This window comes from Vidua chalybeata, chromosome 2 (genome assembly GCF_026979565.1).
Source record: "Vidua chalybeata isolate OUT-0048 chromosome 2, bVidCha1 merged haplotype, whole genome shotgun sequence".
NCBI classification, from domain to species: domain Eukaryota; kingdom Metazoa; phylum Chordata; class Aves; order Passeriformes; family Viduidae; genus Vidua; species Vidua chalybeata.
The window spans coordinates 13,497,185-13,510,815 of record NC_071531.1 but is presented as its reverse complement, the minus strand read 5'-3'; the positions used below and the strand labels follow the sequence as shown (position 1 = coordinate 13,510,815).

General features: G+C 38.9%; 1 protein-coding gene across 2 annotated transcripts in view; it reads right to left on the bottom strand.

The window, feature by feature from the left end:
• Positions 1 to 276: 276 nt before the first annotated feature.
• The window catches only part of APOO (apolipoprotein O), a 28,344-nt gene continuing 14,989 nt past the window's right edge, over positions 277 to 13,631 (bottom strand). The window contains exons 7-9 of one of the 2 annotated variants that reach the window (XM_053936240.1): positions 10,939 to 11,046; positions 3,409 to 3,504; positions 277 to 597 (exon numbers count right to left, since the gene is read on the bottom strand). In XM_053936240.1, the coding sequence (XP_053792215.1) occupies positions 3,436 to 3,504; positions 10,939 to 11,046 (177 nt within the window). In that variant the 3' untranslated portion in view covers positions 277 to 597; positions 3,409 to 3,435. The remainder of the gene's footprint in view (positions 598 to 3,408; positions 3,505 to 10,938; positions 11,047 to 13,631) is intronic. The other variant, XM_053936241.1, reaches the window with a different exon arrangement.

Here is a 13,631-nt window from a genome sequence, read left to right as displayed (position 1 = left end):
AGGAACTCACAGATGCTTCATTACACACCTCCCACTGGCACTGATGAGACGGAGGACTTGTATAGAAAGGAGGGGGGGACTCAGACAAAACACAAGAGTCATTGTAATTGTTCCCATTCCCAATTCTGTGAGCTCATGTTAGCCAAACATCCTACTACTTTCAGCTTTCCTCGCTGGTAAAAAAAACAGCCACTATCAACACCACCTGGAGAATCTCTCAGATTGTGCAAACATCGCATCCGTGAGTTTAAAGAAGACAGGAGGAGGAGAAAAATGGACCATTTTCTGTAATTGTAATTTTATTTTATATATAAATAATAAAGAGACTGAGGGATTTTGAGACTTGCTACTTGCAATGTTGATCCTGCAGTGGGACAAGCATGGGCAGCCTTGAGTCCCACTGCAGAACAGAGGACGAAGTCTCAGGACTGACCCAAAACACGTAGTGTCCTTTCACAGAAGCCATACCAGAAGCCCGAGCAGCAGATCATCAGACTGTCCTGAGGCAGAAGGCAGATTAGTCACATTCAAAATGGATTCAGATGGTTTTCATCTTTTTCTTGGGAAATTGTTGCTCATATCTATATTTTTATTCACCTATAACCAAAGAAAGGGGACAGAGATTAAGGGGGAAAGGAAAGGAGGGAGAAAGCAGAATTAAATTTATCACCAGTCTTTTCATTTTTACAGTGCAATCAAAACTTTTTTTCTTTGATGTGGTAAGTTGATCAAAATCTGTTTGAGGAACATTCTCAACACCAATTTGCTTGCAGTAGAGATATTTAACTCTTCATATTATTGACATTAGAGCACTAATGATCATGTCTGTTTTAGAGGACTCAATTCCCATAGCTGAACTAAATGGAAAGACAAAAGAGAACACTTCAAACCAAACACCAACTGGAATCTTGTATAATAAACCAACTTTCTCAAAAATAATTCTTTTTGAGAAATTCCCATCAAATGTATGTTTTTTCATCTTGCTTACTCTGGAGTAAGACTAGGGTGAATTAACTCAAAGAAATGGAATTACATAAATATAGATCTGGAACAGAGTGAAAATGAGATATGCCATCTTCATGAAAAAACACAAAACCTTGCCACTTCCGTGCAACTCCCAAATGCAACAGCTGGATACAATTAAAGCTTTTTTCTTCCACAGTGGGATGGTGGTTTGAGCTGAAGCTTGCATATCATTTTTGATGACAAACAAACTAAAATAATAAAGGAGGTGCAATGCTGCTGGTTTTTGGAATAGAGAAATATGTTGCTGTCTTCAACCCAATATGATTTTGTCCTTGGCTGACCATTCACAGTTCAGAGACCCATGCTGTGGCAAATCATTGAGGAAATGAGACTGTCTTTATTTTAGTAACCACATTCAACTAGGAATATGACCAACAGTTGAAAATGCAGTGAAGCTTTCAGGACTGATCTCATCCAGAATTTAAAAATGTGTATTTTCAAAGATCATAGCAATGTTCTCCAACCTTTGGGATCACCGAAATCCAACAAAACATCTGGACTTGGGTATGGAGTTAAATGACAAGATTTGATTTCAAGCACAAGTAACAAATTGCCACCCCCGCAGAACAGCTGAACTTGATACTGAATTGAACTTTCACCATCTGGTTGCCCTAGGTCAAAAATCCAGCAGTTCCCTTCATGTGCCTCCTCCAGAAACAACATGAGGTGAAGCATGTAGATTTCAAAACCAGAAGCACTCAGGTACTTCAAGCTCCTGAGCAATTTATCTTCACACTCTTAAAACCTTCCCCAAACAAAGAAAATGTGCCTGAAGCAAAAGGCTGACATTTCAAAAAGTGAATAAAGGCCTAGGAGAAATTATATTCATAGCAAGAAATTCTAAAAGAAAATAAAATCTATTTATGGATTTCTGTTTGAACCTTGGTATTTGTGCAGTGTCACAAACAAAAGTTCTGTTTTCTTGGGTTTTTATCATTTAGTAGTCCTAGTTGACAAGAAGCACAATATTTCAGTGAATTTTAGAGAGGCTTTTCTTCCTCTCAGTTCTCTTGGGATTCTTTACACAAAAAAAGATTAAAAATCCTCCTATTATTTTTTTAGTTTTTATTTTACATTACTATCTTACAAACTACTTGGAAAACAACTATTCTTAAAGACTTTATATTCATAGCTCTAAAGGGAAAGCTAAGGTACTCAGTATATCAGCCAGTCAACAAGCTCACGTTGCTGTTTTGAGAATTAGCAATAGCAATTAAAAACACTTCAAGGGAGCCAACATTAAAAACTAGGTTATCTTTTAAAGCTGCCCATGTAGCAGTGGAACACTCCTGCTTAGCAGATGGGTGCATTCCACCACATCTGCAAACATATGTGACTGATGCTGGTGCATGGAAAAAAAATTGATGCAGTTTGCCACACCTGGACTCTATTTACACAAGTTGGCAGTAAGGGAAAAAAAATTCTGGTAAATGCAATACTGCATACAAAAATGACGAGGAGTACGTACAATGCCAGGATCACTTTCTGATGAAAAATAAGTTTTTAACATGATGCAAAAATAATACAGGGCAAAGAGAAGCAAGTAGAAAACATGTTCAGAAGAGACACTCTTTATCAACTGATAACAGAGCAGACATCTGACATTTTGTGCTAAATTATGTCCAATTATGTTGTGATTATTTGTAATAAGTCTCAAATACAGAGCAATTTTTATCCTACAAAACCAAACCGTCATAAAAAAGTCAAGAGGATGTTTCTGTTTTGCTTTTCTAGAAACTAATCATAGGACTTGCTTAAGTTTAGAACACAGCCCCAAGACCAAGTCAGAACTGGTATCTCAACTCGAGTTTCTGCCTTGGAGAGCCTGGAAAATGCTGCCTTCATTTTCTCCATCTTTTGTTCCCAACAGGACTCATTTGGGAGCTGCATTAACATGAAAGGTCAGGCACATCATGGACTTCTACAGGCTGTAAGGCAGTGCTGAACCCTGGCACTCACAAATCTTTAGAGAAAACTTATCAGTAGGGAAGAGGTTTCTTTCCCCACCCTAATACTTGTACAAACATGACAAAAAAGGCAAAGAGGTTTTTGGTATGGGAGGCAGAAATGAGAAGACGAAAAAGAAAATAAAAGGCCAAAACCAACCAACACCCCAATTACAAGGCTTTCCTCAATTAATTCAGTACCCTTCAAGCAGACATATATTTACTTGTTATGCTCTAACGAAGAAGAATTTAGATTTCTTAACTTGGACAGTGTTAGGACTACATATATTCTTGACAAATTTTAGGACAAATAAAATTACTGTCCACACTCTCCTAATCATTATGATGAAAACTACAAGTCAAACTTGAAAATGTTCAGCTTTTCCCAGTTGTTCTGCTGCTTAACTACAAACTATTACCAGTGTTTATCCTTTACCTGTTTGATGCCAGGTGATGTAGCATTCTACTTCTGGGTTTGCTCTTTATTTGAAGCAGCATGGACTTCCAGGGGCTTGTCACCCACTGCATCACCCTTGAGGAAGAAAAAAAGTGCACAACATTTCAATTGAGGCAATTCATGATTAATGTTTTTACCAGAACAGAAATCCTCTTCAAAAGCTGAAACAAAAATATCTCACAAAATCAAGTGCTTCATGAGACTAATTCAGTATAATACACTAAAATATGATCTTCTACCACTTTCTAGACTTTAGTCTTCCTGTAGCTAGCGAAGCAATTAAAGGTTTTGAAAGAACAAGTATTTTCAACAGAAGTGCTTTAATTGAATCATTTTGCCTGTATTAATAACAGAGGATGAATACCCACAGAGTAGTTGCTATTTTGCATTCTCTGAATTCTGTGTGGATTTATACAATAGGTCTCTTTTAGCACATATCCTTTTAGAGGGTGTTCTCACACTTTCCCCCACATTAATGACAGAAATCAAAGAATGAAGAGAAGCTTGTTACAGGGTCTGGTCTATCTCTTTGCCAAGATGCTGTAACAAACATGCATTTGATTACAGCTTTAAATAGATATTCATTGAAAAATACTTAAAGGGCCACACACATGGCTTGGGGACTGAAGCACATACAAGGACAAGCTGAGATGAGGATGTGCTCAGACTTGTGAGGACCAGACAAAGGGGGAACCTAATTCCTATCCACAATTTCTTAATGGGCATTTACGTATTTGGAAGAGACAGGTCCTTCTCAGAGGTTCACATCTAAAGGACAGGGAGAAAAGGACAGAGGAGCATGGTAAATTTCTCTTAAATCAAAAGGCAAAAAATATAAATGTATTACACCACTGATCATTGGAGCAGGTTTTCCTGAGAACTTTCCAGATCTCCACCCCTGGAAATATTCAACACATGACTATATAAGGCTTGAACCACCAAATCTAATTTTGATACCGTCTTTGCTTTGATTAGGGGTTTGGGTGAAATAATCAGAGTGGCACCCACCCTCAATTGTTCTTAAATTTTATACATGGAAATTAAATGGCATTTCCTCTTTATTCTAGAACGCTATTTTTACCAACATGACGTAAATAGGATGATTCGTGAGAGCCAACATGGCTTCACTAATGGCAAAGTGTGCCTGACAAATTTGGTGGCCTTTTACAGCAGTGGTGGACAAGGGAAGAGTGACTGATGTCATCTATGACTTGTGCAAAGCACTTGACACTGTCCTGCAGGACATCCTTGTCTCTGAACTGGAGAGACATTGATTTGATGGAAGGGCCACTCAGCAGATAAGGAATTGGCTGGATGGTCACACTCAGAGCTGCAGTCATCAGCCTGATGTCTGAGTGAGGCCAGGGACAAGTGGTGTTCCTCAGGGGACAGTGCTGGGACCGGCGCTGACACCTCTGTCAGCAGCAAGGACACTGGGATCGAGGGCACCCTCAGCTAGTCTGCCAACAATCCCAAGCTGTGTGGAGGTCGCAATACTGGAGGGAAGGGATGTCATCCAGAGGGACCTTTACAGGCTTGAGAGGTGGGCCCATGTGAACCTCATGAAGTCCAGCAAGGCCAAGTGCAAGGTCCTGCACCTGGGTCAGAACAATCCCAAGCACAAACACAGGGTGGGCAGAGAATGGACTGGGAACAGCCACGGGGAGAAGGCTTTGGGGTTGCTGGTTGATGAAAACCTCAACGTGACCTGGCAATGTGCCCTTGCAGCCCAGAAACCAACCATGTCCTGGGCTGCTTCAGAAGTAGTGTGGGCAGCAGGTCTGCTTTGGTCTGCAGGTCTTAGGAGCGAACCAGGAGTGCTGTGTCCAGCTCTGGGGCCTGCGACATCAGAAGGATGTGGACTCGTTGGAGCAAGTCCAGTGGAGGCCAGGGACATGATCAGAGAGCTGGAGCACCTCTTCTACAAAGACAGGCTGAGAGAGTTGGGATTGCTCAGCCTGGAAAAGAGCAGGCTTGGGGAAAACTACTAGCAGCTTTCCAGTGCCTAAAGGGGGCTACAAGAGAGCTGGAGAGGGACTTTTCAGAAGGCCCTATAGTGACAGGACAAGGGGTAATGGCTTCAAACTGGAAGAGGGCAGGTTTAGATTAGATATTGGGAAGAAATTCTTTGCTGTGAGGGTGGTGAGGCACTGGAACAGGCTGTCCAGACAAACTGTTAATGTCCCATCTCTGGAAGTGTTCAAGGCCAGGATGGATGGGGCTCTGAGCAACCTGATCTAGTGGAAGCTGCTCCTGCAGGGGGCTGGAACTAGATTATCTTTAAGATCTCTTCCATCCCAAACCCTTCTGTGATTCAATAATACTAAATGTGATGGAAAATGTAGCAAAAGAAGCTAGAATAGACTGCAAAATGTTTCAAAGAATGTATCAAATTTACATATTATTAAACATAACAAAACACGAAGTCTGTGCAATCCTGCATATGCTGTGCTGGTGATATAGACTCAATATATCAAGATTCAATTATGAAGATATTTCTTAAATGTCTTATTCCAAAAATGCCTAGCAAGACCTTTAAAAGGTAATTCTTTCTTTCAAAAATCCATTTTGTTTTGATCACTACCCTGGATATTTCATAGTAGAGGAAATCACATCCACAAACCACACCCATTTCAAAATAAAAATCTATTCTATAATTTGCCTGTACAGAAACGTTTAAGTTATGACATTTTACTAAGATTTACAATGAATAATCTGACTAATGATGCCTCATCTCAGAGTTTACTCAATCCTGAACAAATGAACTAAAAATAAACTCCTCACAGAGAAGCCTGTGTTTTTCTATTTTCTTGTTTTAACTTGTAAAAAGTAATTATTGTCTAGGTAAGCTTTTTTTTTTAATGCCCTGAAAGAGGAAAACAATCTAGAGCAACACATACAGACATACACAAGAGAACAGGGGTCTTGCTAAATTCCTTTGTTTCTATGAGCTCAGGAGATCTCATCACAGGGCTCTTCAGTGTAACTATTAAGCCTGAGTTATTTAATTCAAGCCAATCCACTGATAACTATCATTCCTCACACAAAGTCATTTGCTGGATTAGCAATTAAGAAGTTTTTAACTCCATCCACTGTGTATGCCCACTGTGTAAATGGTGAGCCTAAGTGAGACAGCTCAAGCAGTAATGTGAGATAGCCAGAAAAGGAATTCCTGTGGCACAGGCACGTAATTCTAGAAAAAAGTGCCAGTCCTCTAGCACACTCAAAACCAGGTCAGAAGCAAAAAATGTGTTTAGATCAATGATTCAGAAGACAGACTTCCTCTGTGCCAGGGTACCCTCTCATAATCTGAAGCAGGAATATATTCAAGACAGTCTTTCTACTTTTTGGCTCAACACAACCACTCCATAACAAATCTGGGTGGCCAGAGGAGTTCACACATCAGAGCTCTATTCCACAGCAGAAAAGGAAATATTTTGCATTTTTGTGTTTCTGTTTCAAGTGAAAGGTGACTCATAAGAAATCTCCATAATACACTAATTATCAAATGTTCAATACATAGGGATTCCTTGGGATAAAAAAAAAAAATCATTATTTGAAACTAAAAATAACACTGGAACTAAGGGGACTGTACAGTTTCAGTACATGAGTGATTAAAAACCACCCCAACTTAGCTCACACAGCATCTAAGAGAGATACATTGAGACCTAAACTTTAAACTACAAACTTTGCAAAAAACCCACCATGATTACTCTGAAAATTTTCCTTCCCTACAAAGAAAAACCCCCCAAAGGAAACCAGCTAAATGTCAGACCCTCAAACGTGGGGTGCCTCTTTCCCTTCCATTACAGCCAAGCCAGGTGCAGAAGTTTCTGTTGCTACCTCAGAAGTCTTGCAGATGGCCAGACCCTTTTACATTAATCTTAGCAATTATAACTTCAAAAGTATGTAAGATAGGTATGTATCTTTTATGCTTATGGAAACTCTTGAGAGGGAAGGTCTGGCCACTGGGAAAAAAAAAAAAAAAGCTGCCAAAAGAAAAACAAAGGCTCACCTGGGCTCACAGATTAATATTTTACCTTCTGTCCTCTTTTGTTTGCAATGTATTGCTTGGAATAAAGAGAACATCACTGTCTTACCTTATTCATCTTCCCCCAGTCAATCAGTAATTCCTTCCTCTTTTAATTAAGTTGACCTTGAACTTAATTCTCACAAAAATATGAAGTACTTTCAAAGATGTTGCTCTAAGCTGCCCTTAGAGAGAGCAACTTTTTGCAGAGTACATTCTTTCTGTCCATCCCACTTCTAGCACATCTAAATTCCCCACTGCCCATTCTAAGGATCCACTCCAAAAGAAGTAATATTTCTTACAAGTTTCATACTGTTTTTATTCTTACTACCAAACAATAAAAGGAGGGCATGTGACAGGAAACAGCATTTTCTGCCAGATGTAGATGTTTATCTTTTAGTTGAGATGACCAAACTTTTGCCTGCCTATTCAGAACGTACCACAGCCAAACCTGACACGCATTTTCTGTAGAAAGAAGTTCTCTCAACTGCTTATGTTGTGTTTTAAAAGATGACCAAAATACATGTGACTTCAACACTCTCTTAAACACAATTTAAGGTTTGTTATGGTCACAATCTGTGATGCTGACAGTGAGGCTCCCCAGCCAAAACAGTGACACCACAATTTTCAACAGAGCTTTCAGGTCAGGAAGGTTCTGGTCACAATCTCCTTGACACTTGTTCTAAGCAAGTACAGGAAATCAGCCGAAGCTGAGCCCTCTTTGCACCTGGAGACATTTTGTAACCAGACAGCACTTAATAAAATACCTACAGATTGACATAAAGATAGATTCTAAATATATTTATATATAAATATATGTATATATTTTGCATGTGTAATAAAAACATACGGGTTTAAAAACTGCATGTATCATATAATAGTATTGTTAAGTCACTGGTGCTATCCATCAGCACACCAGACAGGAATGAAAACCAAACAATATGCCATAAAAGTTTCTCAGTCTCTGAAGCTGAGAGGGAAATTAGTTTTCTGTGAGATTACATTACTAGTTGGGCCAAAGTGGGAAAGAGCAAACACAAGAAAAAAGGAACAAGGGCTGAAAGAAGGGTGTACTTAGAGCTGTAGTGCTGTTCTGCTTTTACACAATTTGGCCATTTCACTAAAAACAAGGGGTGCCCAATTCAGTGTTGCTGGAAGAGAGAGAATCCAAAATTGTTAAAAAGTCTTTGAATGGTATAGAGACAAGACAAAGTGAGAACTAAGAGAAGAAATTTTTTTTTTTGTGCTTCAGTTTTAGCACGGAGATTTTTTCCTGACATCCTGAAGAGCTCCATCCTTCAACAGCATATTAAAAACATTTATCTGACTGACTTGCTCTATGGAGGGGCTGCAGCCACAGTGTTTTGAAATGTAGGCACAGAAGGTCCCAGAATTTATCTTTCTTGGCAGAACTCAGAATTCAGTTGATATGACCTCAATTTGGCACAGGATTTTGTTTCATAAAACCTTCAGAAAAATTAACATACCACATTTATTTTAATGACATATTGCTGCACAAACATGAAGTTATGCACAGCTGTGGTACCTATGACTATCAAACAAATTATGAGCAACATAACAAATTAACAGAAACCAAAAAGAGCCACCCATATATTGTTTGACTATTTGCAAGAATTCTTTGTGTAGCAACAGGAAAATGCTGAAGTAAATGTCACAAAAACAAAAATAACATCTTTTGCTCTGGCATAATTTCATGAAATGGATTACATCTGCTGCAACAACAACTCAAGAGTTTTAGACCTGTCTTCACTAGTTCAGGAATCTAGCTGCCTAGAATGACAATAAGAAATACATATAAAAAAGCAACCAAATTCTTCCACAAGGCTGTCAAATTAAGACAGAAGTCACAGAATCTATCCTACAATGCTTTGCCAATTTTAGCAAATGATAGTTAAAAGTTTTCTTCCATGACATTTCTGTATGAGTAAAAGCCTCCAGTAAAAAATGAACTTAAACAGAAATTCTTCTGCTTGAAAAGTTGATACTGATTTGGTGGCGCTAATAATCAGTGTGATTATTTCCATATGGAACAAACCTAAACCAAACCCATCTGTTCCCACCCAGATTCTCAACTATCTATTTTGTAGGGTTTCACCAACCCAGGCCAAAGGAATCTTCAGGGCAAACCTCTTCCATTAGAATAATTTCTCAGTCCCCATTCTAGACAAAAGCATGTGACTTTTTAGCTTCTCTGCACAGCAGGGAGACAGGACCCTCTCTTGAGGAACTTCCAAGGACAAAGCACCAGTAAGGTTGTTTGCCTCAATGGTCAGAGATCTGTGAACTTGGGAAATGCAAGCAGTTTCATCAAGTGACCAAGTACTGCTTCTTCATTTGAGTCACAGGGTTTTTGTACCTTGTCCAATCCATCAAGTCACACAGCAGCAGTTCACAGTAACAGTATCTGAACGACGAGATGAACTTTTGGAGAACACTATCAAGGAGCATTTTGCTCCTTTGTGCAAGTAACATGTTTTGGCAACTAAGGGGTGTGATTTAAAGATTCTGCAAGGAGGAAGAGAAGGAAGTCTGTTTACTTAGTGGTCGCTGCAATTCTGCAGGCTGTTTGTTTTTCTGCTGAGGGAGCAAGTGCTTGAATAAGCCTTATAGCAAAATGAAAGTGTCAGAAGTTTTTGCCTTCCAATAATAACCACGTGTTCTCTTTTGAAAGCCTGGGACACAATGAAAGAAAAACTTCAGCTATTTTTTACTAATGCTGTCAGTTTGTCTTTCTGAAATATTTTAACATTGCCTCTTTTTTTGAGTTTCTTTTTGACAGCCTACATTTTAGGAAAGGTAGAGAACGATTAACCAACCTTCGATTATTCAGGTTCATTTACTGAAGTACTTGGGCCAATACAGGATGAGTATCCACTGAGGAAAGTCTTCACTCTCAGAAGACTCAGCAACTGCCAGGACACGTGAACATTTCAACCCAGCTTGTTTGGAACTAGTCCTACACCCAGCCTCACCAAGGGAACTTGGTCCAAGGTCTATCCAAGTGCAATTTTGTCTCCAAAACAACTCTCTCCCACTCACAGTGAGTTTAGAATTGAATTGAAAACCACAGAAGCTTTACATTACACACTTGAACTTTTCTTTCTTTAAGCAGCAGCTAAAAAAAAAACACCTAAAAAGCTTACAGGCTTTCTCTGGCACACATTTAATCAACTTGCTCAGTTCTCCAGTCTCTCACACTATGCTCACTATGCTTCACTAAGCCATGTACATGTATTACCTAGAACTCTGTTTGCTTATCTGCATCAGATTATACTAAAGGAAACTTCCGAAGACCATTCCTGAAAGTTTAGCTTGAAGTAAGCCTCATGTTTTTCCACAGATTAGAAAGAGAGAATGAAAAATTTCTCTTTAGAAATAAAGGCCAAGTCACAGTGGAACAAAACCACTGTTCATAATTTTTTTTTCTGAAAAGGCAGTGGAAAATTCAGACTTCTTACCTTATCACCTTTTTCCCCTGATTTCTTCTTCTTAGGATTATCCTTCCAAAGAGCTTCTACAGCAATATATCCTTGAAGACTCCAGTCATACAGCTGTGTGCCAGCAACCTTTGAAACAAAAGTTTTTAGAAAGCATGAACGTAATAATCTGAGGAATACTGCCTTGCTTCTTATTTAAATGGAAAAAGTCTCATTACACAAGATGTTTAACTCTTCCTGCTCAAGCTCACAATGTACACAATTAATAAACCTCTTGGAAAATAATGTCCCATGAGGAATAACAAAAAATAATATGCCAAAAACATATCTGAAGACTACCTGAATATACATCTGTACAAACAGGAGTGGAATGATTCTGTGTGGAAACAATCTCGATTTTCTTAGTATTTGACATTCAACATAATTAACATACGCAAACTATTTCTTAATTTGACCATACCCATTTCAAAGACCCTACTGAGGGTTGTCACTATTTTGCAATTTTAGATTTTCTTCTTACTTGATTTTTAGAACTTGCTGATAGATGAATGTTATGTACAACCAGCTGTCAACTCCCAAAACAGAACACAGCTAGGAAAGACCGTGTTTGCTATATTACACCTACAAGTATTTTATTACAGGGAAAGGCCCTAAGTCTAATAAAACAGTATGCCTTGTCCCTTATGTGACATGGAATTGTAGTATTTATAGCATCCTTTAAAACTAAAGAGTGTTAGGTTTTTATAGCCAGGCTCAGGTCTCTACTGACTTTCATATCACTATCTGTTTCTGGAAGAAGAACAGCAAAAAGGGCAATTTGTCCAACTAAACAGCTATTAAACTAAAAAAAACTTATGAAATCAAGAACTAAGAAGGTATTTCCCTATCTTCTACAGCAGGCAAAGTCACAAAACACAAACTCTGAGAACAGGGCAAGCATAAATGTTTCTCAAACAATTTTCTGATGTTTCTGAAAAAGCTTCTGAACTACATTTTTCAGTTTCTTCCAGTCTCCATCAATTCACTGTTCAGAGATTTCCTGAGCCAGAGGTGATTTTTATGCTTGTAAAGAGGCCCAAGGAATTTCCCTTCTATGAACTTTTTGCTTGGAGTTCAAGGGGAAGTGCAAATTTTTAGCATTCCTGTGCCAAGTGGTTCTACTGCTGGGCACAGAGTACACATGGTGTGAAGAGCCACTTCCCCTTGCTTGTCTGATCTGTAATCAGCAAGACTAATTATACCAGTTACTACACAATGGTACAAGGATGTGCTTCTGGACACATACCATGTGCTTGCTACCTTACAAAAGAGGCTATTGAATAACTAGAATTAAAAGAAAACAAACCCCAATCAGCAACTACACTTCCAGGTCACAACTAAATCCAAAATGTAGGCTGTCTTAAATACAAAGTATCCTTTTTGTCACAGTATCTTTGGTTTAAGCAAGTCCATTGGATGCATTCAGTTTTCTCTATAGCTGAAAGTGATAAGAGTAATCAGAAAAAAGCACATCAAGTGAACCAGTTAAATCTCCAAAACTGCCCAATTTAAATATTACAGGTATAGACAGTTATTTTGTTTTTCAGAATCAGAAGTGCTCATTCTCTATCATCTAGCGCTTCAACAAACTAGGTGGCTCCTCTGAAAAGATGGTGGTCCCTTGTGCAAACAGCACAAACCTACCAGGACTGAAAAACAATCACAATAAACAAAGTGCTGGTTTTGTCTGTAATATTACTGAAGACACAGCTACCAACATAAAATGAGAAAAAACAATTGTCCTTAAGCTATATTATTGTTTCTGCTTACAAATACTCCATTAAAATATTTAAAGCTACACTAAATGCCTAACAGTACAGATTTAAAAATATTTTTATAGTCATATAAGGAGTCATATGACCAAGTGATTTATGAATTGCATGAGATGAGAAACTGGTCATTCACGTTGCTGGATTAAGTAGCTACATCACAAGGCACAGCAACCCAGACAGTTTAGTCTGCCAAGACCAACCAATGTTTCACCAGTGCACAAACCTCCCAAGAGCCAGGACCCACAGACACTTCCACAGTTGAAAAATACAGTTCTAGGCAGACTGGAAGTGCAAGCTACAAGATTAACGTGCTAAAATACCAGTGCTGTTGAATGCAGCACTGTAAGTGGGTTTGTATGCTAAAGTTTGAACAAACAAATTCAAAAGTCAGATTGAGTGGTTCTCAGCAGGGATTCTGAAAGTTTGAGGAGGCCATGGGCCACCAACACCCACACTGGGCACTTCTGGGGTAGCACCAGTGACCACTGTGCTAGGCCTACTGTGCCACATAGCACCATGAGCATGCATTACTGACTACACTGGATGTTACAAAATATCACACACATTCAGAATTTTGATTAGCAATTCTTTATCTACCTTTCATGCTGAGAAACTATAAACTGAGAACCCAGTGGGTTTTCTACATTTACAAAGTGCCATTTCATGAGCATTCAGCAGTGAACATGGAACAAGTGACCCCAGGTCCTGCTTTCCAGCTCACAGCCCCTGGAATCATGTCCTGCTCTCAGCTGTAGCCAGCACAGCTGTTTATGCCTTATAGACTGAACCCAGCAAGGAACAAGGTACAGGCTCAAAACACACAGAAATAATGTGGTTTGCTATCAAAGAAACAAAACTCTATTGGGAAGCTTTTCTTTCTTTCAAGAAGAATGAAAGCATAAC